This window comes from Chaetodon trifascialis, chromosome 9, assembly GCF_039877785.1.
Source record: "Chaetodon trifascialis isolate fChaTrf1 chromosome 9, fChaTrf1.hap1, whole genome shotgun sequence".
In the NCBI taxonomy this organism is placed as follows: Eukaryota; Metazoa; Chordata; class Actinopteri; order Chaetodontiformes; family Chaetodontidae; genus Chaetodon; species Chaetodon trifascialis.
Window position 1 is genome coordinate 19,652,086 of NC_092064.1, and position 27,292 is coordinate 19,679,377.

The window sequence follows — 27,292 nt, forward strand, 5'->3', positions numbered from 1 at the left end:
AGACACGCTCTTGTGCCACTCTCAAGGGTTTTTTTTTTTTTTTTTACTCACTATACTTATTTTTTTTCTACCAGTGTTTCAATCAATCATTTCACATCCGATAGTGGAAATCAACATGTAGTTCCCCTTCCGCAGCTCCGAGGAAGTACCTCTTTGGTTTTCTACAGGTGTCTCCGAAACCAAACTGCAACCATAGAAACATTCATTTCTCCTTTTCTTGTTGAGCAGCTGTGAGTGATAAACGGCCATCAGAAGACAGCAGACACCCAGAAAAAACGCCTCACAGGTCGCAGAATGACACAGAAGTGACAAGAAGCTGCAGTGAAAGGTCTTTGGCTGCAGAGCTGAGGTTTGTCGCCCCCTCCTGACGAAAAAAGCAAACTGCAGCCTCTGAACAATTCAACGGGAAGTAAGGGCCTCAATAACAGAGCATGTGAGGCTTTTTGGGGATTAATATCAGTTATTTAAGATATGCAAACCAAATTAATTTGATATAGAAACCTGAATTTACAGTGTTCAACAATAGAAATTCAAGACAAGGAAAAACTGAGCAGATATTTTCAAAGTCGGTTTTATTTGTTTTGTATTGAACATTCCACATTATGGAGGACAAAAAAGTTATTTGCTGCTGTTCACCAGTTGGCAGAGGACAGAGTATAAAAAAGAGTGGTCGACAGATTCAGTTCATACATTAACTCTGTTTGCATCTGTTCTCATAAAGAGGTTTCAAATGGATGTGTATAAATATCCTGTACAACGTGAAAGTCGTTACCAATGGTCTTTGAGCATTTCTTGTTAGAGAAAAGTAAAAGGCAGATAGAGAGCGTGATGAGATGAGGAAGAAGTGAGGTAAAAGGTGAGATATTGCTTACAGTTAAGGACTTTGAAACACAAACGTCTCCAGGCGAGTCCATGTTGAGAACCATTCAGGCAGAAAAGGAATAAAAGGAGCATGCAGAAGAAACCAGATTTGACGAACCTGCTGTCTCTTTACGAGACGAAGCTGAAATTAAAAGGGCAGATCGAGCTCTGCTTGTCTGAACCAATCAGCTGTGTAATTACTGAAACTAAGGAATCACAGTCAAAATGATATATTCTGTAGATGCAGAGAACATAGTGTTCAGGTACAGATTTATGAGTTAGTCTACTAGCCAACAGGTAATCAGTCCATCTCTTCATATTTCCATGTAATGAGCTTTTTGTTGGACAGGATGTGTGCCAGTAACAAAGGACCGCACTGAAGGGTCTGCAGGATGTGTCCATGTTCTCCACAGCTCAGTATCGGTAGTATGGACTCCGTGAGCGAGACCGCGACCTCCTGGAAAAACAAAAGATGCATCAGTATCAAGCTGAGAGCAGAATAATCTGACAAACATCAGACAGAAAACGGACAGGTGTCTCTGATCTCTAAAAAGAAGCATTTTGTCCCTCAGTTGATCATAATCTAATATAAAAGTCCTGTTTAAGTCCAGGACTTAGACTGAGCCGTTCAATGTTACTCCGTGTAGTAAATATCTGTCAGTTTGGCAGAGCAGCAGTCTTCAGTCCAGCATTTCATATCCTGGTGGTTTTGGCAACCTCTTTGAAATATATGAATCAGAGATTGTGTCCTTAATAACATTTAGGATTAACATAGATTAACTGGTTAGTCTGAATAAGAATGGATGACTTCTGGATCAATACACTGAGTCACACAAGTATCTCAGACATGTGACTGTGTGTATGTTGGCCAACAGAAAAACTGCAGAAAACTATGATAAACGATCTGTATTTAAACATTTTCAACTGTAAAATAATCTAGTTCATATCTAAGAAAAACTTTCAAAAAAGGGATTTATGTCATTCTTTGTTTATTTTACATTATTATAATTGTGTGATTTTATTTGCCTCATTCTGTTTTAATCCTGGTTCAACCATGTAAAGCACTCTGTAACTGCGCTGTATAAATAAAGTTTATTATTAATATTTCAACGTGTCTACAGGTATCAGACACTCAAATCCTTTTTAAGACCTGTTCAGACAAATCATCTTTTCTTATTCAAGCATTGCAGGGTCTGTGCTCCCATGCACAGGCAGGTTTTATATAGGAACAGAGTGAGTTAGGTTAATCTACACTGTGCCAACAAGTAAGTGCAGGTGTAAAGTTAAAAGACACTATTAGGTTTAAAGATTTATAACATCAGAAATGTGGACCTTCCATGAAAAAAGATGAAATCATATAAACTGTTCATAGGAATTAAGACCTCACAAATTCAAATTTAAGACCCATTTTAAGGCTGAATGTGTATAAAACTGAATTTAAGGCATTTTAAGGACACCCTGAAGTTTAGTTATAAGCAAGAAAAACAAAAAGATAAATATCAGCTGACATGATGTCACACTTTTTAAACTCTCAAACATCTGCATCGATCACATCTGGCTCTACTTGAGGCTAAAAATGTTTCTAAACTTGCTTCACATAAATAAATTAATGAATGTGTTGAAGTTCAAACTGGCAGAAGTTTCTATTTTCAGGAAAAACTAATCACAGTGAAAAGTCTGAGGTATTTTGTTTGACTTTCGGCATTAACTTGTACTGGATTATGTTTGTTCTTGGCCTGTCTTCCACGCCAACACCTGACAAACTGATTTGATAGTTAAGTGAAGAAAAAGCCGCAGTAGCTGAAGTTCTGCATATGAAAGGCCTCTGAGAGTGTTTGTGCATTAATGTGAACAAATCCCACAACTGACTCTGCTTCATCGGAGCTGTGCAGATTCTTGTGGCTTCTTGCATACCTTCTGTATGAGCTGTGTTCTCGGCCTGAGGGACAGAGGACGCAGAGCACACCATCAAAACAATAGCATGCCACAACATCTTAGAGCCAATAAAACTGTCAGAACACAAACTGACGCCAGCAAATCAGACAGAGGCGTAGCTGATTAAATATTTTGGTTACTTCTGTTTGAGTAGGAAAGACTACACACACACACAACAAACACTAGGCTCAACCAAACTATTATTTTATTAGATCCATGTGGCTATTTGTGATCAGAAACCTAAAGTCTTACCGTATTTGGAGGGAGAGGGCGAGTGGCTCTGTCGCCCGTATTGCCTTTCCCATTCATCCCTCTCTTTCTCACGTCTCTCACGCTCCCTAAACGCAGAGCCTCTGGGTCAGACAACTGCAACATCCAAATACCAAGCAGTCCACACACACACACACACACACACACACACACACACACACACACACACACACACACACACACACACACACACACACACACACACACACACACACACACACACACACACACACAGATTCTTACTTCATGCGGATTTTGCGTGCCATGGCTCGTAGCTCTCCCTCTCGTTCCTGTAAAATAAACACACAGTATGAGAAGAGATGCAGAGCAACAGAGTAGCTGTTCCTGCCGGACCCCTCCACACACACACACCTGTCGTTTGTGTTCCTGTTGCTGGATCTTCACCTGGGCTGCTTTTTTATCCGCCTTGGCTGCAGGACAAGGGGCGGGGTGGCAACAACTAATCAGTTCTATTACCTTTGTAATTTGGGTTACAACATGACAAAACGAACATCCGAACACGTTCATGAGCTCTGAGCCGTTTCAGTGCTCCGCTGTACTCACACTGCTTGTTCAGCGCCTTCTGCATTCGTAGCTTCAGACGCTCCTGTGGGGTCATCTTGGGCTGCAGGTGACACATCTGTGTTAGCAGCACATACTTTCACAGCCTGACAAAAGTGTGTGTGTGTGTGATTGAGTGTGTTTGTGTGTGTGGGAGTGAGTGAGAGAGATCAAAGGCACTGTGCTGTTATACTATATCAGTGCCATCACCTTTTTGTACAGTTGCTGGTGGAGATAAAAAGGCCGCAGATAAATTAATTAAGTGTGATGTTTGTTGAGTCAACAAGCGCACAGGAATCTTTCTAGCTGAACAGGCTGTGTGTGTGTGTGTGTGTGTGTGTGTGTGTGTGTGTGTGTGTGTGTGTGTGTGTGTGTGTGTGTGTGTGTGTGTGTGTGTGGACAGAGGCAAACTGTAGCTTGCAGCTGCTGTAGGATAGTTTAGAAGCAGGACAGGATCCAGTCACATGAACCTTTACACAGTATATTTATATTTGCAAACACCGTCAAGAGAGAAAAAAGGGAGGAGGACAGCAGGAGGAGAAGGAGAAATAGAAGGAGTCAGTCGGAAAGTGAGACGTGGGCAAGTTCAGGTCCGGTGAGTTCAGAGAGTTTAGAGAGAGCCAGTGGCATTTTGTCAGTGACACGCCCATCGCTGGGCCGTTTAAACCTGGCCAGGCAAGAAAAACTGCAGGTCACAACACCGCAGGCAAGTTTAACAGAGGAGCAGATAATAACTTCTACTCTGTTTGTTTGTCTGAGTACATTCAAATCTTTTCTTCTTTGCTGGGAAATACAGTGAAAAGAGAAGACAGGTCAGGGCAGAAAAGGGTCCAGTGTATTAGAATATAACAAAGAATTGTTATTTAGTCTTTAAAGGAATAGTTGTACATTTAGGGAAATAGGTTTACTCACTCTGTTGCGGAGTGAGAAGATTGATTCCACTCTGATTGTACACTTAACATGAAGCTACAACCAGCGTCCAGTTAGCTCAGCTTAGCATAAAAACAGGAAAAAGAGGGACACAGCTGGCCTGCCTCTCTCCAAAGGTAACAAAATCCATTCACCCTCTAGCACCTCCAAAGCTCACTAATGAACACATTATACCTGGTTCATTTACTAGATAAAAAGGTACATAAGCCCCCATAAAATTGTGACTGGTTGTTTTTTACTCTGTTGGTACAGATTCAACCAACTAGATATAGCGTGTAGTGAGCTTCAGAGGTGCTGGCAGTGGGATTTTGTTGCCTGCTAGTCATTTTCCCCTCTCTGCACTAAACTAAGCTAACTACCCATAGCTTCATATTTCACATACAGTCATATGAGCGGAATCTATTTCCTCCTTTCACTCTGCAAGATGTAAGTGTATCTCCAAAAATGTCCAACTGCTCCTTTAACTCTCATCTCAAGTCTTCGATCTGTACGTGGGACGTAAAGCATTTCATTCTGAGAGTGAGAGCACGCTCGCTCCTTGCTAAAACAAGTCCAAAAACGGCAGTCCAGAGCACATCTGTGGTCCTTTTCAATCAATGAAATGTCATCTGTCACTATTAAATGATCACTTGGCCAATACTGATTCATGAGTTGTAACAAAAGAAGTCATCTTCTTCCTCTTGGGGCCACTGATATGTGATATGCTTCGTGTGTTTGAGACTACAAACAGATATAAAGACTCTGCACTCTCTCACCCACATGTATATGTATACATGCATGCACAATGCAGACTAAAAGCACAATCAAGACGATGACTTCACCGGGTGCCTAAATGTTCACTCCATACAGAGATGGCAGCATTAATTCAGTCTGTCACTTTTCAGTGTCGACAAGTTCACATTCTTCCCAGCAAAACACTGAGAAGGTGAAGAATACTGTAATGGCAACTGCAAAGTAGATGAAGGGCTTTGACTGCAGTGCAGGGAAAAAAGAAAAAAGAAAAAAATCACATCATTTTATTTTCTGTAGGCAACAATGGCTTCTACATCCCAGTCTGGTGGACAACCATGTCAGCCTGTCAGGGATGAGGGAGGCGTAGGCTTTAGCAAGAAACCCAGCTAGATCAAATTCTTACTGACTTTGGCAGCTCCCGTCTCTTTACCACCCGGAGTATCAGGCCTGCAGAGAGGATGAGAGAAGACGATCAGCTGGGGGTGAAGACAACATTTGATTTAACGTGAAACAAAAAAACTTTAGTGCTTTGTTGTGTCGAGGTATACAGGCATTAAAAAACACGACAATACATTAACTAGTAAAAAAAAAAATCAATTATCAATTAATCAAGTCATGCATTATTCTATAACATTTAATAATTACTGTGCTGGGTTTTTCCCAAAATACTTGGTGTTAAATTGTTTGATGGTTGAGTTGTAGCACAGGCTTAATTCTGCATCACTGCACTTTGACCAAGAAAATCAGCTTTGAACAGCCAAAACCTGCATATTCCTTGGCGGATAAATTGGTATTAAACTGATCGTTGCCAAACTATTAACACAATCCTTTAGGACATAATGATCAAAGCATCCACAGCTACTTAAAAGAAGTGTTTCAGCTGAGATTTGTCTCTGCTGCAGTGTTTATATGGTCTTCTTACTTTCTTAGCTTGTCACAAACAATGCTGGCAGAGGGCTGGCCTCCTCTGTGAGCAGGGGAGGGACTGTGGTTAGTGCGACTCGGGGACCGAGAGGGACTGCGGCTATTGCTGTCTCCACGCCGGTGTCCTCCGCTGCTCCGACCCCCTCGCCTCGAGCTGCCCCCCTGCCGTGAGCTGGAACGGGACCTGACAGAACATGAAAAGAGAGTTTGAGTCATTCATGTGCGTAATGAATCAGTAACTGCGGGGAGACACTGGGGGAATCTTACCTCGTTCGCCTGCGTGCTGAGTATCGTCTCCTGTCCCGGTCCCTGTCTCTGTCCCTCTCTCGCTCTCTGTCTCGGTCGTTGGACCGCGAGCATGTCCGATCACGTCTCCTCCAGGATCCGCCCCCTCCGTTCCCTCCTCTACCCCGGGAGTGAGATCTGGGACGTCGTCTCGACCGTGATTGTGTCCTGGATCGCCACCCATCCCTTCCCCCTCGTCCACGTCGGGCACGGCGTGAACGGGAAGAAGAGCGAGAGGAAGACCGAGATGAGGAGCGTGAGGAGGAGGAAGGGGAGCGACTGGAGGATGACCTTCGTCTCCTGGATAAACAGAGACGCACTGTTTGAGTAACAACATCAGCCCAGCGCTTAGTCTAGCTTCAGAAGAGGTCTGTTTACTTGTTTTAAAGAAATCTTACGGTCACATGATGACTTTATATAGCCATAAAAATTAAAATATAAAAATTTCATTTACTTGCCAGTAGGGGTGGGCGGTATACCACGTTCGTCACAGTAACCAGTGTTGCATTCTGCCACGACACGTTTTGCAATACCATTGTTACCGTAATAAAAGTAATAATATGTAAATAATGTGCTTCACTGTGACTGCAATAACATGCAGTAGAGGTGGTAGAGGGCTGCGCGCACTCATAGAATTGGAGTTACATTCAGTAACTACTCTTTTTCCTCACTACAACATCGACTCCAGTAACAGTGATCTGGAAAGTAACACTGCAAGCAAAGCATGCCAATTTTTCTGTTGTTGGCTGTAAGAACCAACAAAAAAGTCTTCATCTATTTCCAACAACTGAGGAAGTGAAGATCCAGTGGATTATGGGAATTGAACCCACAACAACTGGAAAACTTTACTTCTGATTGCTTTGAGGGCCAATACAAAGCAGGATTAACTTCAAAACAGAAGCTCAAGGATGGATCGACGTAACTTCAAACTTGAAAGTTTGGAAGAACCTGTGAGTTTTGCCATTTTTATTTTGCGTTATTTGACGTTAGCATGTTCCGTGGCTAACGTGGCTAGAAGCGTCTATTGTACACCCAGACTGAACGTTATCTCCACATTCAACACAAGCTCAGCTTGTTTTGTTGATAGGAGAAAGCTCCCTCAGCTGCATGCTGCATCAGTATGTGTGTCTGTTACTGTCGTATGTAAATGTACTTGATACACAAGCCCAGTGGTACACTGACTACTGTTATATAATGTACTTCGGGTTTTTGTCAAATGCTGTTAGATGCCTAATCCTCCCCTTGTCTAACATTAAATTCTATAATTAACCTGCATTATGGGGCAGGTTACTCCTTTCAAAACGTGTACGTCTATACCTCATTTTCATCCCCCCTCAGTACTCCTTTCATTATTATAATACTGTGGTATAATACAGTCAGTAAAAAAAAAAAAGCAGACATAAATTTTAGGTTGTATCGCCCACCCCTACTTGCCAGCCACTGCACTGCCATAATCATTAACTAGTACACAGTTTGTGTCAATGCTTAAAACTATCCAATCACATGCATTTTGTCAAAGCACACATGCAGTGTGGAAGAGGTGCAATTGTTACTTTGCAGCAACTTTTGCACTGACTTAACTTGATAAAAAACCAGAATCCACCTCACCTACCACAAAAATCAGTAATTCATCTTCAGTATTTCTTTCTGCCTCAACAGCTGTGGTCATTTAAACAGACAACAAATTGACTGTAAGAGGAAAACAACCAATGAAAAGCCAGGAAGATGGAAAGTTACCGACCGGGAGCCCCTGCTATGACCTGCAGGGTGCTGCAAGTTGGAGGGGGCGTGGCCAGAGTGAGGAGCGGCTGTTTGCGTTGCTGCGGCTGCTGCTGCTGCGGCGGCTTCATCGTCGCTGCCTCCAAAGCTGGTGATGAAGGTGATCTTCTCTGGACCGGGGGAACGAGAGCGCGATCTCGACTCAGAGCTCGACTCAGATTCTGGCCTGAGAGAGTTCAGAAAAATCAGAAAATAAAGTTGAAACGCACATACGGACACGACAGAACAGCGAGTGAAGAAATCAAGCAGTCAACTCACCTTTTATAAGGATCATATGTCGGGCTGTCTCTCCTGGCATAGCTGAAACACAAGTGGACGAGGATGTATGTTAAAATGTTTTGAGGTAATAGGGCTGTCATTAAAAAGGGAAAAACTGTGGAAGGGCAACAAAAAATTACCTCGGTGGGCTGATCTGTCTACCTTTTAGCCTCTTCTCTCTGAACTCTCTTCTTTGTCTGCGAGATCGCCGGCCCTGAGATCATCGAACATGTCACTTAAAACACGTTTATAACAATCACATGACACACATTCCTGGATGGATGTTATCTTACAGAGTACATGGCCTTCTCTGCCTCCAGAGCCTTGGCATGTTTGATGGCCTCCACTTCCTCCTTGTCTTTCCTCAACATCCTGATAAACATGTATCATGTTAATAATGTTACACAATCGTTATGTCAACGGTGTAAAATGTTTCACAGTTTAACATAATTTTAACTGTTTATTGAAATATGAACGCAAACAACTGAAGTCCTCAAACAAACAAGAGTCATGCAGTTGATTTAGGTGCAATATGTCTATGAAAATGGAAAGTTAAGTTTATTCCTCTCAGCTCGTCACACATGCTCAAGGACATTGGCAAGACAAGAAACTACTTGCCAGATCCCGTAAATGAATTCAGATTTGTTTTTTGAATAGGCTGCACTGTCCATGTACACTGCAATGAAGGAAGGGGTTCTACATCAGGGAGCCATGAGATCAATAAGCTAGTGGCTACATGGCCACTCACTGTGGATTTCTTATATATTTGTAAACTGAGGATCACAAATCACAGCACATTACAAAACCAATGGGAGTTGTATCCTTCCAAACCTGTATTTTCGCTCTGCTCTACATCTGATCTTCAGGACATGATAAGACAATCTGTGAGATGTTACCTAACAAAGTCTCCTTCAGCCATTCCGTATGGGGTTGCTATTTTGTTAAGGTCCAACACCTGCTCCTGGTTCAGCTCATCAACGTCAACCTCCACATCTGAACACACACAGACAGACACACATACAGACAGACACACAACATGGCACAAAGAAAGATGTCAAAGCAAATTCTCCCCTCAGACTTGTGTAAGACAAACATTTGCAGAGACAGACATTTGCATTTTCAGAAGAGATATCCAGTTCATCAGATTGGAGAAGTAAATATTGAGGACAGACAGATATGATCATGTTCTCTTTTAAACTGTTGATCTACAAACTGAAAGCTGCTGTAATTTCTTGGTGCACATTTCTGCTCTGTATCCTGTTTCTCAAGCTGCTCAGCTTCAATGCTTTTTTTCTGTCTCTGAAGTTTTACTGTTCCTAATGTGTAAATTTCCTCACCAATATCTGGGATGCCCTCATCCTCTTCAGATTCACTGTTCTCTGAATTGTCTTCATCTTTGTCTGACTGGGGGTCAGGCTCTGTCACAGTACTGTCTTCATAGGTGTAACCAATGCTGGCCTTTTTTTCAGCCAATCTGCACAATGGGAGGAAGAATTTAGAAATACATAATCAACTTAAATACTTACAAACTGTAAGAATCACGTGGGGAAGAAAACATTCCTTTTAATAACATTTAAAGACATACTTTTTCTTCTCGTCTTCATTTGGTTTCTGAAGGCCACCGTAGAGCTCATCCAGGTAGATCTGGTATAAACACTGCTCCTCAGAGACTGTGGGAGGACAGCAGGGAGTTTAAGAGCACAACACCACTTCAAAATATACCCACTGAGGGAAGGTTAACAGACTATTATAGCCACATTAAGTCAACATATGCAGCAAAGATCATGTGTGAAATGCATTAACAGTTGCTCGACAAAGCTTGAAAATTAATGGATGTATTACTCAGCCCTGATGTAACCCCACAGACAAATGAAATTCAACTTTTTCTTGAAAGAACATCAGCTATGAAGTTTATGATACTCACTGTTGGCAAAGTCATTCTGCACAAGGCCTCTGTAACGTTCATAATTGCACTTTCTCTCCTCCATCTCCTGCTCCGGAGTGCTGTATTAGACAAAGAGCAAAAGGAGGTTTTCACATTTACCACTTGACTGAATACTTGAATCTCACCACGCTGAGCATTTTCCTTCTCACTGAGGCTGAAACCTCCAAGGATCTCTACGATTTGAACACCAGTGGTGACGCACTAATGCAAGAGTAGAGTAACGAAACTGTGAGGTGAAGTACAGAACAATATTTAAAAAACGGGGTTTTCAAATGATTTATGGAGGTAGGAAATGCTTTCAGCAATTCTGTGAGCAAGAAACGTTGAACTTAAGTAAAACCATGATTTTCACAGTGAAAACTTCACAGGACTTTTTTTTTAATGTTTGCATAATATGCAAAACAGTTGATTTACATTTCACTGAACATCTGATGCATTTCAGAAGCCAAAAGGCTGAATATTTTGTTCCTCTAGCTTTACATCTACTAAAAAATCATTTGACTCAAGTTTATACATACACTTATTGGTTCAGTATATAAGATAAAGATTGTAATTGTGTTGACTGTAGCAGAATGAAAACAAGTAAATGAACACAAACAAGACAAAAGCCTCTCTGCTTAATACTGCAAAGCACTCTCTTTGAAAACATAATTTTATGTTACGGCATGGTGCTTTGTTTTGTGCTTCAAATGTCATAACGTAGAAAAATCTGTGAAGAATGCATGAATGTCTTCACAGCGCCCACAAGTGTGTACAATCACGAGGCAAGAAATGAAACAAAATATTCACGCAAGACGGATTCTGGAGTTAAATGTGAGGTTTAGGTCATTTTAAGACTTACGATGTGTTGAGCAGTGGAGGTGTGTAGGTGGGGATGTAGTCCAGGTGTGCCCTCACATCAAACCTGTCAATCATGTTATTGGCATCTCCCTGCCATGGCATCCTTTTGACAAAACAAGAGGAAGAGGTTCCCTTGAGTACTTTCCATCTGATATGTGTGTAATATGCAGTATATGTGATGTGCGTGTGTGTTTTCTCACATGTTGATGGGGCTCTCTGCAGCTAGTGCCACAGCGGGATCCAGGTGGATCTTGTAGGCTCGACCATGAACCTGAAGAAACTGAGCTGGATCTTTTTTCTGTTGAGATGAAACGAAGCAGTCAAGTAACAATACATTAACATCCTGCAACCAAATAAAACAACTAACCAAATAGAGACAGATATTACACTGCATAGCCGTTTAACTTTTCAATTTCATCTACTATTCAAAGCAGAAGCACAATTACAGCTATACGCACATGGTGCTACTTGACAGTGTTTTGTAAAAGGAGGATGAACAAATCTTTTCTGTCTGCCTTTTCAAATGTGATACTGAACTGTTTATCTGGCATCTAAATCAGGTTCCATTTAGACAGAACAAAAAACAACTGGCAGAGTCTTCATGCATCAGCCAACTTAATGTTCAAAACAGTGACTCAACAGAAAAGACAACAGAGGCAAGATCTGGAAAAATGAGATGTCATAAAAATATCATGTTTTCAGAGAAAGCACACAGCACTTTGAACAAAGAGGATCACATTTGCTCTGGCTTGCTGCCAAAGATATCAGAATATATAAGTCACTTACTATCTTCTCGTAGTACTCCCGCCGGCGCTCGCCTCGGCGTTTGTAATCTACCATCATGCCACGAAGCTTGCGCTCATGTTTGCGGGCCTCCTGCCACATGACGGCTCCGCTTGGGGTGGGGGCGCGGCGGGGCACGGCTGCTGTAAGGTGGCAAAGAGGAAAGGAACATGGGAGAGAGCACAAGAGGAGAGCATCCAAAGACGAGAGGAAAGTTAGGAAAGATGAAACACATGGAGTGACAAGACCAGAAGACTGGTGTACCACAGACAATGTTTTTAACAAATACTTGACTTGGACAAACTGCACAGACAGAGCTCTTCTGAGAGATTACTCTACATAACTTCTGACTGCAACATCATTTCACTGATGTTATTTCTCACCTAATTAAGAAACCATATGAATACATCTGAGAGCACAGCGCTGAGGCTCTATTCTACATTTACCCAGGATACAAACAGTGAATAGTGACTCTTATTAAGTACAGCATGATGGGATGATTTTACTATATACATATATAAATTTGATTTATATTAATATTTTGGATCATTCAGCACCTTTTGAGGAGACAAACAATGCAAAGAAGTTACCTTTACTTCTTTTCTATTTTTTTTTCTCAATACTCAAAAATGAAAGTTGCACAATGACTTCTTGTAAAAATACAATCCAGAGTAACTTTCCCCTTCTGTCACAGACATGGCTTTATAGTCATTGACATCAAAGAAGGCCTTTCAGTTTCCATATAGTTGCTGGTTTTCGACAGACATACACATTATTTTTGACCCATTTAAAAATAAATTGATGGCTATAGTCACTGACGTGTCCCTGACTGCAACAAATACTACTTGATGTTACAAAGGAAAGTGACATTCAAACCAACAATCTGAACGAAAGCCCATGTATTTACACATAGTACTTATTATACGCATACATTAAGGAGTTTTTCTACATTTAGAATTACTTTCTCAGACTGAGTGTATTAAATACACAACCCATAACTACATGAATATCATGTCTACTATTTATATCAGCTGTTATAATATTAACTGCAACGACTGCATTTCATCAAATGGCACTACCATGTTACTGTGTGCTTGATGTCAGGTTCAACGCCTCTCCGTTTTATCACAAGCCTTGTCTGTTTGTTTGATAGATTCATTTTATATTAGCAGCAAAACCGCCTGAGGCTATAGAGCAAGCTAACGTTGCCCTAGCTAACTATCTAATATTATCGTTAGGCTTAGCTTATCATGGCACAGCACTTCATATCTACTACAGACTCCACTTTATTCTCTCATATGTGCACCCCTCCTATTGCTTTGAGTCGAAATACAATGCAAAATAGGAGTGTTTTCAAAGTTATCGTAGAGTTTGTTAGCATACACATCGGCCTGGTTGCGCATGCAGCCTGGGCCTGTGCTGCTGTTAGCCAGTTGGCATCACAGCTAGCATATATTATGTTAGCTTAGTTTAGCTAGTCTGCAGAGACGTTAGGAACAACGCGTGTATCGCAGCCTCATTAACACCAACAATACATGAAAAATGCTGTATGACTGAATCGGTGTCGTTTTAAATTTCGCTGTGTACCTGTTTTATGAACCACAAACACACACTGGGGTAGTTTCGGTCAGCCGAGGACGGTGTTAGCGGACTGCTGCTGATACACGCCTCCTCTCCCGCGACTAACTGTTGGAGCTGGGCTGTGCAGTACTGATCTTAGGCTTCGGGGGCGCTGCAAACACATATACCACATCAGTACACCTAAGACAACTTGTGTTGAACACACACTGGCCGTAATGCTTGATTTGATATTCACATAAACAAAGTGTCAAAATTAGACTAAAAAATATGAATAAAGTTTTAGTTATAGAGTTTAATATTGGTGTTAATTGGTGGCAAAACAGGTTTAGACTGCTGTCTTTGATTAGCCTATGTCTTTATACAGCCTCATTCAAAGTTTTAGTTCAGAAATGTTCTTTAATTCACAAATCTGCTGGTTTAGAATTATTTTATTAAACTATTTTTTTCCCCCAAAATCAATCGTAAACTTTACTGATTATTGAAGCAGTTCAATTCAGATCACTTTATAGACATTTCCATGTAGATTTCCAGCATTAAATTTACAGTTTACAGCATTTGGCCTCATGTGATAACTGATTCTTAATGTTGTCTGATGGATTTTATCACAACCTTTATTGTTGTCACTTGCCCATTGATTACTCATATTCTTAACATTTATTGTATTTCATTTACTTTTTGAACTATTGTTGGGATTTGAACATCTAATAAGTGCACATGGACATATAGTATATTATATATTGTTCTGTATGATAGATTGTATTTGATCATTAGGTCATCAAATATTATAAATGTTTATGGTGACACACTGTCAAAAAACTGAGTCAGTGGTTTTACTCTTTGTGTACCTGCTGCTGCCACAAGATGTCCCTGTAAGACAGGAGAGATGGCCACACACCTTACTTTTGATATTATCCCGTGGAATTAGGTAAACTGGATTAAACTGGACAGAAAAACTCTATTTTGTGAAGAAATACTTCCTGTGTCAACCCAGATCAACTGAATTAACATAAATTTTCTTTGTCTGACAAAGCAGGATGTCATTAGAACAGTCTTTTGTCATATGCAGTTGTATAAATATTGAAATTTTGATCCCCAGTGACAAGTCAATCACATCTTAAAACCCAGATTATCCTATATTTGTGCGACTATCAGGAGAGTGAAATGGACAGAGGCCAGAAAGTTTCTTTTCAAGCTTCTGTCTTTTTCAAAATGGAACTGACAAACTGGAAAACTTACCTATAAGCATTAGCTGCACCACTATCAACACGCAGGATATAACATGGAAACAGGTATGATTAAGATGAAACATGTTCACTACGGCACTCAACATTAACAAAAGGCCTTTTAAATTGAGCGTCAGCACCTTCTAAGATGAATGAAAACTTTCCAATCCGCGTGCTGGGGTCTGACATCCTGAAGCTGCACAGCAGGTGTAGAGAGGGTCCCAGACATACAGTAGTGTGTGCATGAATGTGTGTAAACTCTATTTCCTACATTTCCTTCTGACCAGGGTGGTGACAGGAAGCCCGTGTACATATCCAGCCTGCCGCTGTTACCACAGGCCAAAGGTCACATTTGTCACATCCATTTGTCCATTAACTGTCACTGCTGTGACCCTGCAGTCACTTTACTCTGCCCCGACACGCAAAACCCTTCCTTTCACACAGTCATTTGAAGGCAAATTTATCATTTTAACATCACCATGACATACATGACTGAACTGGGTTGAAGCTTACATATAGCATATTTTCAGACTTTTTTTTTTGTTAAGTTTTTGTTAAATGCTTTTTACCTAAAGTACTATACCCTAATAGAAATGTTTGAAAAAAGATAATAATCACAATTAATTTACAATTACATACTGCTAAGGGATTGCAAGAAGGCACTCAGATAGTTCAAACTGCTGGTGATCTCCCTCACAAGCCACCTGCTCTTGAAATTTACCAGAATTTCCAACAACAGACAAGTTTCTCACAATGACACCGTCATTTTTTAGGAGGACTGGGTACAATTTTCCTGGCGCTGTCTGTATCATTGTTCGTGAATGTATGTCAGAGAGAGAGAAAGAGAGACCTTGTGCATTCAGTGACCCACTGACCTAGTCATAGTGGCTGTGAGCCACGTTCTTCATCATGAAATATCCTCCCTTTGACAACGATATTACAAACAAGCTCGTCATAACATCCCAGATTTTAAGCGCATACAAAAAGGGTGAGAAGCACTTAATTCTCTGCAAAGACCATAGTTAATAATCTCCGTGTGGCAGCGCTCCCTCTAGCAACGATAGGCAATAAAAAAATAAAATAGAGTTGGTAAATGCACTTTTATTACAATCCACATGTGCTGGTTGCTCCAAATGGAAAGCGAAATGGGACAAACAGAGCAAAGTAATACAGTGATACTTTCAGACCAAACCACAGTACAAAAGGGGCATCAATATGTACAGTATATCCATGTACAAAAAAGCTATTTTACAAGCAGGTATGAAAAAATCATACATCTTTGACATACTGTAATATTACAGAGACAATACAGGCAACAGTGTATAGTTTTAAAACAGTTCCCAAAAGGCTTAAAAGCCTTTGGAGCAGGAGTATGCACTCTCTTTAACAAGTATATCAACTTTGTTTTCTTTTCTTAAACTGTCTCTGTCCTTCCTTTTCTTCCACGTTCACACATAATATACATTCTCTATTTCACTCTCACACACGCTCACATACAACCAGACACAGAAACACACAGAGTGTTAAATAAACGTCCATTCATTAATCTCTCTGTCTGTCAGAGTTCAGTCTGTAACAGAAATGGAGGTCTGAACACCAATCAGATGGCATCATGGACCAGGGAACAGGTCGCGAGTCTCCTTCGGAGGATGATCATCTATTTCCTCTTGACAGTATCTCAGGCACTCAAGTCTCCAGATTAAATCAAGAGTCTATTTAATCTTTCAGTCAAACCTCATGCGCCTGCTGCTCCTCCTAGTTCTCAAAAGAAGGTCAAAGACGTCAACACAGCAAGAATTTGACCCTCCCGCTTAGCAGCCTTCGCTCCTCAGCTGTCAGCTGATGAGCACATAAAGGTCACAGGGTCAGCCCATTTTCTGCAACAGTGACACAGAGCAAGAAAGTGGGAACAGGTCCCTGTGAGCGAGAGAGTGCGAAAAACGCAAAATAAAATAAAGTAAAAAAAAAACTCCTCAGAGGCCCAAAAGTTCAAGGGTCAGGCTTCCAGTTCCTGGTTGTCTGTGTAGTGGAAGCGGTTCAACTTCTCCCTTTCCCGGTTTGAAATGTCCAGTTTGGGGGCGTGGGCTGGCTTGAGTGCCGGGGAGGGGTGTGAAGGTGCTGGGGAGGGCGGCAGGGTCAGTTCAATCTCCTCGTAGCAGCGTGACACAGGGGTGGGGACTGGAGGGTGCGCGAGCGGGGTGGCGGGGGGCAGGAGGGGCACGGGACGGTCCACGTTTCTGATGAGGTTGACAAACTCCCTCTGGTTGTTGATGCCTTCTTCCTGTGGGACGGCCTGCTGCTTTTTCCGCTTTCGATGGAGGTGGGAGAGGATGAAGGCGCAGGCCGCGCACCCACAGACCGCCACTAAAGCTAAGACCCCCACCAGGATAATGTAGAAGCTGACACCCCCGTGCGTCATGTCAGACATGGCACCTGCAGACACAGAGGCAGAGACGTGAGACCAGACTTCATAGAGATTTTGTAGTTTTTAATACACAGGCATGTATTTTGATTACCTGGACAGTGTTGCCCAATGCAGGGATTTCTGAGGCTCATGCACTCATTACCATAGTAACCCTCAGGGCAGGCACACACATATCTGCCCTCTGTGCTGTGACAGGGTGCCCCCTGCTGGCAAGGATTGGGATTGCACAGATCCAGCACAATCTGAAATAATGGCAAAAAGAAAAACCTGTAATATTGTCGGGCTACTAATCCTAGTAATCAAGATCTATAAGATAAGATCTTCCCCTGCTGCACGTATACATTCAGTTTTATCATTCTGTGTCTCTTACTATGAAGTTTTCATTCTGCTGACTAAGCAAGACTTAAAATAACATCTATGAAGGTCGTCCAACCTCACAGAAGATTCCTGAATATCCCATAGGACAACTGCAGGTGACAGTCTTTCCATCCTTCTCCACACACTGTCCTCCATGCAGACAGGGGGTGCTGTCACAAGGACTCGGACCATTTTGGCAATATTTTCCAGAGAAACCGGGGCGGCACAAGCATCTGGACCCCGATACCTGGTCCTATGTGGGACAGCATATAGTGTATGTTATTTATATGCAGGATACTCATATTGCGTCTTTGTTGAAACAATAAAACGAGCAGTCCTTTACTCGTACATTTTACCATATTGTTCTATTGACTTTGTTTCCACTAAAAACACAAAAAGAACATTTCTGACATATTCACACTATTTCTGCGTCTTTCCTACTTGTTAGTATCAATAGGTTGTGTAGTGCACATGCGTCGCTCAGCTGGCAAGATGGCAGAGTGGACAGCATTTATGCCGTGGAAGTATTCACATCATTTTGAATATGAAGGTGAAAGAAACAAGAACATCTCAGTGAAATGCAAATTGTGCCTAGGTGTTAAGATTCTATCAGCTGTGAAGAGCTCCACTTGAATATGAAGAAGCACCAGCAAGCTCAGCACAGCTCCACAGACACCCTCGCTTTCTGTTTACGTTTATGTACTTCATATAATTCAGGTTTTTCATAGCATTTGTTACAGATCTGGGCTGTAGACCAGGCTATGCAATGACAGTCAATACATTCAAAGGTAGACATACATTAGGCTGCGCACCATCTGGATAATATAACCAACGTGCTCAAGGAGTCACAAAGTTTCTCATTTCTGGTGATGCAAAAGTACTCAAACAGTTACTTTTCTCAGCAGGTAATACTGTAACTAAGCTACTTTTGAAAGTAACATTACCCAACATTGTTTATATGTATGTAAAACAGAGAGCAACGATATACAATGTAATGTGGGGAAAAGTGCAGTAAAGAGAGCAAAAGGAGGCCTGTCACGGATCTGCCAACTCGAGGCAAAAAATATCAAAAAGAGGGTTTTACTCCCAGATGAAGGCCTGAAATGCCTCAGCATTAACAGAATTACAATGATTCCCAGTGATTCACTTTGCAGACTTTGTTTCTCGAGTTGCTTAAAATTAGTCATTTTAAGGAACAGATAAAGGAATGAAAGAAAGGAGATGCTGCAAAAGTATGAGACGACGCCAGTGAGCAGGCCAGAGGTGTGACTGACATGCAGAGACGACAGGCAAATTAGGCAGCACAGCTTGGACTCTCACCTCACAACGTCCGCCGTTCAAACACAAACCCTGACAGCTGCTGTTCCCTAGAAATCAGAGAGAGCAGGAACACGATATTAATCTGTCACAGATGCAGGATATTTATGATACTATGGTGCTGTAAACAACAAAAATATACAAAGTGAGAAGAGAGTCAAAAACAAAAATTGAAACACTCCATTTTATTAGTGTGACACACGACTGATGGAGTAAAATGATCTCCTGCCCACAGGAAGTCTGCAGGGGAACCGCTGCTTAAACACAGTCCACAGAGGCTCTTCATGTTTCACAAGCTGCCACAGGACTCTTTTATGTTTTACTCCTTTCCTTTCTTTTTACTTTCATACTCACTGATGTCACAGTTAGGCCCTGTCCACCCAGGAAGGCAGTCACACAGGTATCCACCGATCAGGTTGCGACAAGAACGGGCGTGGATGCATATACTCATTTCACACTCATTGGTGTCTAAAGGGAGAGAGAAAAACTTTCTGAAAATACTGATGGAGGGTTGATTCTTTTGTGCAGATTATTATATCTATGGACGCATGATCACCATGGCCACTCACTTTCCATCAGGATTCTGCTCAGACATATTTTGATCATTTTAATTCATAGCATTGTCATTGTTTTTCCTGGATTTTCATTTGTGCTGCTGATGGATCAAAAACTCTCTTATGGGTTACTGTTTGGTACTATTTAGAAAAGAAATACACTAATAGGAAATGAAATTAAATGACACACAAGATGGAAGTCCAACATATATTAACAAACTAAATCCTCAGTCTAATCTTGCTGCAGAATTCACAAACAGCACCACACTAAATAAACACTAAAACATCCCATAAAACTACTGACTCTAATCTTGTATGTCTCCCACCAGCGATCTTCCCGCCAGCAGTGTTTCCCCTTTATTCACAACCCTGCTCCAGAAGTACAAGTGTGATTAATACATCATTAATATCAGTGGGCTTCTAATGATTTTCACTGTCTGGCTTCCTCTCCTCATTCTTCAAACTGCCTCTAGGTTGAAGATACTGATATAAGAGCAGTGTAGTTACTTTAAGGAATAGGACAGTGTGTAATGAAGAGAGAGCAAGAGCGCAAACTGCAGAAAAGTGTCAGTGAATGCAAGTGGAGCAGAGCAAAAGGTCATCAGTAAATATACGGAATAGGTTAGAGTATGTCAGTTAATAAATGCTGCACTAACTTTACTTTGTTTGGCTTTTATGTAACATTGGCTAAATCTATAGGAAGTCATCTTCATATGCATATAATTACTACCTTTAAGATATTCCAATGTGTCAATATGCGGAGGCGTCTCATGCTCGTGGGCATACAGCACAACTCCAGCTAAACTAAGGTTGAACTTAATTTGAAGTGGATGCTTGAACTGAGCAGTGAAGTGGAGAATAGCTGGATAGACACCAGCAGGATGCACACCAACACAGAGACAGAGTGTTTGTCAAATATCATGTTTACAAATGCACTGTGCATCTTAAATAATGCCTTGGAGCATCTTCTTACATCTTTGTTTAAGCACAGATCCCCCTGCTGTACCACTGCTTTGGTCTATATGTGCCTATTCCCACCCTCTGTCACACTGAGAGTGTAAAGGCCAGAAACCCCCGAGGGCCTGGCTCTGATAGCAGAGGAGGAGGATTAGAAAGAAACACTGAATGAATAAAGAGGAAGTAGTCAGTCAGTTATAGGTAATCTAAACCTGTTACCATCACTGAGAGGCCTATTAGGATTTAGCACCGGCGGAGTGTGTGTGTGTTCGTGCATGTGTGGGTGTAATCTATGGGAAAAGCCTGAGGATTCTGCCGGGTACGGGAGAAAATGTGGGGACAGAAGTCGGCTAATAAAAGACTGAAACCGATAGAAAGTATAATTGCCTTTCATTATTTGTGCCACTACTGACGCTCTGCCTCTCGGCTCAGGCTATAAAGAGTTTTATCACTTGTGTTTGAATACTGTGTGTGTGTGTCTGTGTGTGTGTGATACTGTGAGCCACTGACCTGTGATGTGGAACTATGGGGGATTATCAAGTGTCAGAGTGACATATCACTGTAACACAGAGGAGCAGGAGAGGCTGTCATCCTGAAATATGTCTCCGTTTTTACTTCATAACCCCCAAGCCTGTGTATGTGTATATGGTATGTACTGTGTGTGTGTGTGTGTGTGTGTGTGTGTGTGTGTGTGTGTGTGTGTGTGTGTGTGTGTGTGTGTGTGTGTGTGTGTGTGTGTGTGTGTGTGTGTGAGCGAGAGAGAGAGAGACCTGATCCTATACAATATTCCCTCTTCTGTACTATCTAACACAACAACCCTGTGGGAGTTTTCTTGTCAATATGAACGAATGCAGCCCAAAGAGACGTGACAGTGCATTTAGAGAATACTGATTCACAGTCAGGATGGGTTGAAAGGAGAATTAACATGCTGTCGGCTTTTTCAGCCACTTTAATTTGTGCTTTAAATGCATATTCCGCTTCAAATGGAACACATAATCACACACTGGCCACTGAAACACTGGGTTTGAAACCAGCTGTGTTTTACGGCTCAGATTGATTTAGCTTGATGGAGGATCAGCGTTGAAAGTCCTGCGAATAGATTCCTCTGAAGACGATAAATATGAGATTTGCTCATTAATGGAAAGCTGTATTAACAACTGTAGTGACGTACTTTAATGATGAAAAATGATCATGATTACAAAAACCCCAGCATGTTACACTTCTGAAGCATCACACTGTCGAACCCTGATGACTCCCTTGGCACCAATGTTAGTGCTTTTGCTCTGATTATCTGGCAGGCTTTGATCAAAATGTAATATTTCATGGATTAATTGTTCAGCGCACAGTCCTGGTATCAAAGTACAGTATCACACGTCTGTTAATCTCACATACACTGAATCACAATCTGCTTTCTTTGTGCCAGTGATGAAAGCATTGCAACTAAGCTTGTAAAACACGGTCACACACACCATGAATCTTTTCTAAAAAAAATGATCTCATTTATTTTAAAGCATTTCTTTAAGCAAATAGTGATAGCCTTGCCTTCACTTGGCAGTCTTTTAATTAAGAAACTAATTACAATAATTGTCTTGGTCCTCCATCTTTAAAAACACAATTTGCATCTCTGCTTCGCATTCAAGCTTCTTGCTTTGTGTAATTACTTCCACTCATGATCACTGAAACCACATGAAAAAATAATTGTTGCCTTGCCCTACTTTTACTCTTGATTTAGTATTTTTTTTGCTTTGATTTATATTCCCACTGTGTTTTGAAAGATGACAAAGAAAAGGCATTACAGGCTATTCAGAGTGACCCTCCTCATGTATGTACTGTATGCATGTTTAATCCTGACCCACTGACCCAGCTGGCAGGTCCTCCCCGTCCATCCAGGCGGGCAGAGGCACCGGTAACCTCCAGGAGCCTCTTGACATGTTGCTCCACGTCCGCAAGGGCTCCGATCACACTGCCTCACCGCTGGGGGAGATAAAAGAAAAAATTATACATGAACTACTGGTCTGTGTAACGAGAATATGTGTGTGCATTTCAAAGAGACTTAAACGTGTGTGTAACTGAGTCCGTGTGATGCCACCATGTGGACATCATGTGCGATCGGCAGCATTGGTATGCGGATGCTTTGGCGGACTGTGTTTTCATTCTCTTTTCTGCTGCTCTGGTTTCTGTGCAAACAGTGATAAATATAATCATCTGCTGCACGTAGATGGCTCGCACCTCAAACCTTTCCCAGAGACGAGGGAGGAACAAGAGAATTTAAATAAAGGATGATGGTGGGGGAAAGGAGAGGCAGGAGGTAGAAAAGAAAAACGGAGCTGCCACGCCTGGTTCCGCTCCTCTGAAAAGGAATTACAAACAGTTACAGAAACAGAGGAAATGTGAGGGGGGAAAAAGCACAAACAGACACAGAGGAGCTCTCTTTTTAGGGTTTAACAATGCAGAATGTCCTATTATGCATGGCATATTTGTGCTGTAGAGGCATCATAACTTTTCCCATGCATTACTTTATGGTATACATCTTTGGCTCTGTCTCTCTCATAACCTCTTTTCATTTACCTAACCCCGCAGAACAACCATTTTCCATCCTCCTGACCCCAACTGCAACCCGAAGCAATAATAACCCAAGCCAGGCTAGTGGCAACTAGATGGAGAATTCATAACAAACAAAGAAGCCTTTAATTAATATCAGTTATATATATAAATCTTGTCTGAAAGCAGAGCTGTGTTGTGGTTATGGTCATCATTCCCTGCAAGCCTGACAATCCTCTCACTGTGTATTCCCCAGAGAGCCCCCCCACAACACATACAGAGACAGAGATAGACCGCCTCTCTGACTGTTAATCAAGCCGGCAACAAATAACAAGAGCAAAAATAAACGATCCCTTCATTCCTCTGTTTGTCCCTCTGCCCTTGTTCTCTCTCTCTCTCTCTCTGACAAAATGCTTCTTGTTGAAGTGTTTACATGCCACTGTCGGACCTGCAGCGCTGCTTATCCTGATCGAGGTGAAGGCAGAGGATGTGGAACGCTGCTTGTTTACACATGCAGCTCTGACAGACCGTAACCTGTATGATCCAGTCTCACCTGCAGCCACTCACACACACAACACGAGCCCAGACCTACTGCCTGCAGTATAGAAGTCTGACACACAAAGACGGAGCACATCATCCAGGCTAAGACGGACTGTTGTGACAGCTCAGTTGTTACTTTGCAGCCAAAAACATGTTTGACCTTTATCCATGCTTCAGTGGGAGATTAGAAAAGGTGTGAGGGCTGCCGTAAGCCGATGTAACACAGCGTGCACCAGGGATCAAGCTTCACACAAACAGTGTCAATGCTGTGAGTCAGAGCATTCTTTTTCTCTGGCTGCATGTGCTTAAAATGTGCATGAATTTTACAAACAGTCAACAATGTAGCTGTAAAAGTTGATTTATTTTGATTTCTGGAGGCTGGCCCTGGTGTCCCCATGTTTGATGAAAAAAACACACAGAAAAAGCGGCCTCTTGAATGGCCCTGTGGGAGACAGAAAATGATAAAGTGCCCTCTACAGTGGCCCAGTGTGCAAGAAAATGTGATGAAGTGCCCTGTAGATGCCCTTCCAGTGGTGAAAACGTGACGCAGTGCTATGTGGGCTGGCCTCGGCTAGGAGGTTTTATTACAGAGGTGTAGTAGTTATACTTGACATTTGAGCTGCATAATTACACAGATTATTACAGACTCATTGTAATAGCTAAAGTTAGACAGTGTGACACTGTGTCCGGCTACTGTACATCAAGCTAATGTCATCACAACTGCTGAGGATGAAAGCCAATGACAACATGTCAGTCCAGCTCTGAACACAAGTGTGTATTGTTCTTATGTTCAACAGTGGTCTCAGTCTCCTCACAAAGCAAACAACGTCTCATATCATTACATTAATTTGGCAGACGCTTTCGGCCAAGACAACCTTTTATGTCTTCCCATGCACACACACATCACAAAGGAACCGGATGTTGCTGTACAGATCATCATCATTTTCACTGCCTGTCTGATATAAGCAGCACTTTCTACACAGTTTTTCATTACGTCAGGAGCAATCTGGGGTTCAATGTTTTCTTTGTTTTATTAAAAACTTTAAGACGTGGATAGGAGAAGTCATTCTACCACACCTGTGCTCATGTCACCAAACATGCTTGTGACGCTTTGCTTGCATTTAATCCTTGTGCAAATGCAAGACAGTATGAGTGTAGAGGACAAGGCTAGACAATAAACCCATGATTCACTGCCATTAAAAAACACTTACAGTTTCACCTCAGCTTATATTGAATCAATAGTGTTGATCAAAGATGCTCCACCTCACCTTTTCTTAGCAATGCAAATAGAGTATGGGTGGAAATGCGCGTACACACACACACACACACACACACACACACACACACAAAGCCAGACAGAGGGCCAGGCAGATCACTGATTGCTGCTGATACTGTTTGTGTTCAGGATAATTTAGCTTCCTCTGCTGGATTGATTAGAGTCACTCACTGGCTTTGATCCAATAACAACCAATCACAAACAATCTCGCACTGCTCAGCCCCTCAGCTCAGAGTTGTGTGTGTCCACGAGGAGTGTGTGTGTGTGTGTGTGTGTGTGTGTGTGTGTGTGTGTGTGTGTGTGTGTGTGTGTGTGTGACCAGGTATTTATCACGTTGTGGGGACAAAAATCTGTTTACACAGTCACGTTGTGGGGACTCACCTGCCTAATGGGGACAAAATGTAGGTCCTCTTAATGTAAATCATTAAATTTTAGGGTGAAGACAGAGAATAGGGTTACGAGTTAGGTAAGGTTAGGTTAGGTATAGGGTTAGGAATAGGCAAATAGTGATTATGGTTAGGATTAGGGTAAGGCTCTAGGAAATGAATGTAAGTCTATGTAATGTCCCCACAAGTAATAAAAACACAATGTGTGTGTGTGTGTGTGTGTGTGTGTGTGTGTGTGTGTGTGTGTGTGTGTGTGTGTGTGTGTGTGTGTGTGTGGGAAATTAACAATCACCATCAGCGCAGGTGTGTCCGGTCCAGCCGTCAGTACAGATGCAGCTGAAGCCTGTTGGATCTTCCACACAAGTGGCTCCGTTCATACACGGCGACGACAAGCATGCATGTTCCACTGATGGGTGGAGAAAGATGGAGGAGGAGGAGATGGGTGATAGAAGTCATGACAGAAGAGAAAAGAAGAACAGACGACAATGATATAAATAGTTTAGTTTTATTTTCACTCTTTGCTCCCTGTGCTACATAGCGATATCCTTCTTTCTCTTTCTTTTATATAGACACACTACCAGCATGTGTCACCTTCTGTATCTACATACAGTATTTAAATGCAGTTTTTTCAGCGCTTCAGTGCCTGTGTGGTGAAGCTGCACTCACCAATGTCACAGTTGCGTCCTCTGAAACCTTCCTGGCACTCACACTGGTACTCGTTTGGTTCTGTGTTGGTGCAGGTCCCACCGTTCTTACAGGGCTGGTGGGTGCCACAGTAGTTCAGATCTGAAAGCAGAAAAAAGTCTGATGAAAGCCTGCTTTTATGTTTCACTTCACAGCACAAAACAGCAGAGACACAAAGCGTTCAGGGAAGAAGAGCTAAAAGAATGAGGATGCAGATGGATCCAGGTTAACTTCAGTTTGACTTTGTTCTCAGGTAAAGAGTGCAGCACACAAACACACATGCACACACATGCACGCACACACTGCACAGAGGCTGAAGTGTATCCAGGTTGGCTCAGCGTGCTGACTGTGCAGGCCAGTAGCTGCAGGGCCTGTTGTCTCCAGTGTTAAGGCTGATTAAAGCTTTGCTTTCTCCTAATGATCTCCTCCATGCCCACAGTCTCTTTGTCTCACCACAGCTCTTTACAGAGCCTTTCTGAATACACAGAAACAGCTCAGGACCCCACCTAGCTAAGAGGGCCCAGCCCAGCCCCGCTCACATTCACCTTACCCAAGGCTATCGCCTTTCCTCTGCACAATACAGCGTCCCGTGGGCACTCGTTTGGCTCCCGGATCCCAGCTCCCACACCGGGACAGAGGTGGGAGTTGGGCAGTTATATTCTGGGATTATGTTGGAGGAACTTTGCTGCAGTGTGGTGGGAAAAGTTAAAGAGGGTGAAGCCCTGAGGGAGCTGTGTCTTATTTCATACAGAAGATCATTACACCATGCCCAGCGTGTGAAGAACCACGCCTGACAAACAATTATAATGCACAAACAATGTTTCTCTCACTGTCTTTCGCACACACACACACACACACACACACACACACACACACACACACACACACACACACACACACACACACACACACACACACACACACACACACAGACCAAGTCCTTGACGAGCACACCATACACAGCAGACCTCTTTCATCTTTACACAGATGACAGTCCTCTACATATTGAGTTTAGCTGTGGAGAACCTCGTTTAACCTCGTGTTAAAATGACAAATCAACAAAGACAAAATAAATCCCACGTTAGTACATCCAGGCTTTCTTTCATTCTGTCTTTAAAACACTCAGTTTAACGGGCCACGCACACACATCTGACCTTTGTCACACAGCAGTCCTCCCCAGTTGACGTCGCACACACACTGCCAGGGTTCAGTGCAGCTTCCATACACACAGCCGGGGAATGTCACACACTGGTCACACAGAGTGCCCTTCCAGCCATAATGACACCTGAAGAGGAAGCGCAAAGTTCATATCACGTTCACAGGATTGATAGTATCTGTTCTGAACCGG

The 27,292-nt window shown here is 42.2% G+C and overlaps 2 protein-coding genes across 6 annotated transcripts in view; both read right to left on the reverse strand.

Moving 5' to 3' along the window:
- Positions 1-555: 555 nt before the first annotated feature.
- On the reverse strand, positions 556-13,821 carry clasrp (CLK4-associating serine/arginine rich protein). 4 transcript variants are annotated; one of them, XR_011602470.1, is made up of 21 exons: positions 13,691-13,821; positions 12,107-12,246; positions 11,521-11,618; positions 11,322-11,423; positions 10,460-10,539; positions 10,121-10,205; positions 9,873-10,009; positions 9,432-9,528; positions 8,829-8,907; positions 8,676-8,749; positions 8,536-8,577; positions 8,240-8,443; positions 6,481-6,798; positions 6,212-6,397; positions 5,693-5,736; positions 3,631-3,691; positions 3,439-3,497; positions 3,310-3,356; positions 3,049-3,134; positions 2,776-2,800; positions 556-1,318 (listed from the first exon to the last, which is right to left on the reverse strand). XR_011602470.1 is itself a non-coding variant. In XM_070970474.1 (21 exons), exons 2-21 carry the CDS (start codon positions 12,203-12,205, stop codon positions 1,276-1,278), a joined length of 1,962 nt encoding a protein of 653 aa, XP_070826575.1. In that variant the 5' UTR covers positions 12,206-12,246; positions 13,691-13,821; the 3' UTR covers positions 556-1,275. The 4 variants fall into 4 exon arrangements, 2 of the variants coding, with proteins under 2 accessions (XP_070826575.1, XP_070826574.1); XR_011602471.1 differs by having other exon boundaries at positions 2,731-2,800; XM_070970474.1 differs by having other exon boundaries at positions 5,697-5,736.
- A 2,168-nt stretch (positions 13,822-15,989) lies between these two features.
- LOC139336157 (protein jagged-1b) overlaps positions 15,990-27,292 on the reverse strand; it is a 41,274-nt gene continuing 29,971 nt past the window's right edge. Inside the window, exons 6-14 of one of the 2 annotated variants that reach the window (XM_070970093.1) lie at positions 27,099-27,229; positions 25,927-26,046; positions 25,553-25,666; positions 22,378-22,491; positions 19,361-19,474; positions 19,010-19,056; positions 17,766-17,942; positions 17,424-17,574; positions 15,990-17,340 (exon numbers count right to left, since the gene is read on the reverse strand). In XM_070970093.1, the coding sequence (XP_070826194.1) occupies positions 16,904-17,340; positions 17,424-17,574; positions 17,766-17,942; positions 19,010-19,056; positions 19,361-19,474; positions 22,378-22,491; positions 25,553-25,666; positions 25,927-26,046; positions 27,099-27,229 (1,405 nt within the window). In that variant the 3' untranslated portion in view covers positions 15,990-16,903. The remainder of the gene's footprint in view (positions 17,341-17,423; positions 17,575-17,765; positions 17,943-19,009; positions 19,057-19,360; positions 19,475-22,377; positions 22,492-25,552; positions 25,667-25,926; positions 26,047-27,098; positions 27,230-27,292) is intronic. The other variant, XM_070970094.1, reaches the window with a different exon arrangement.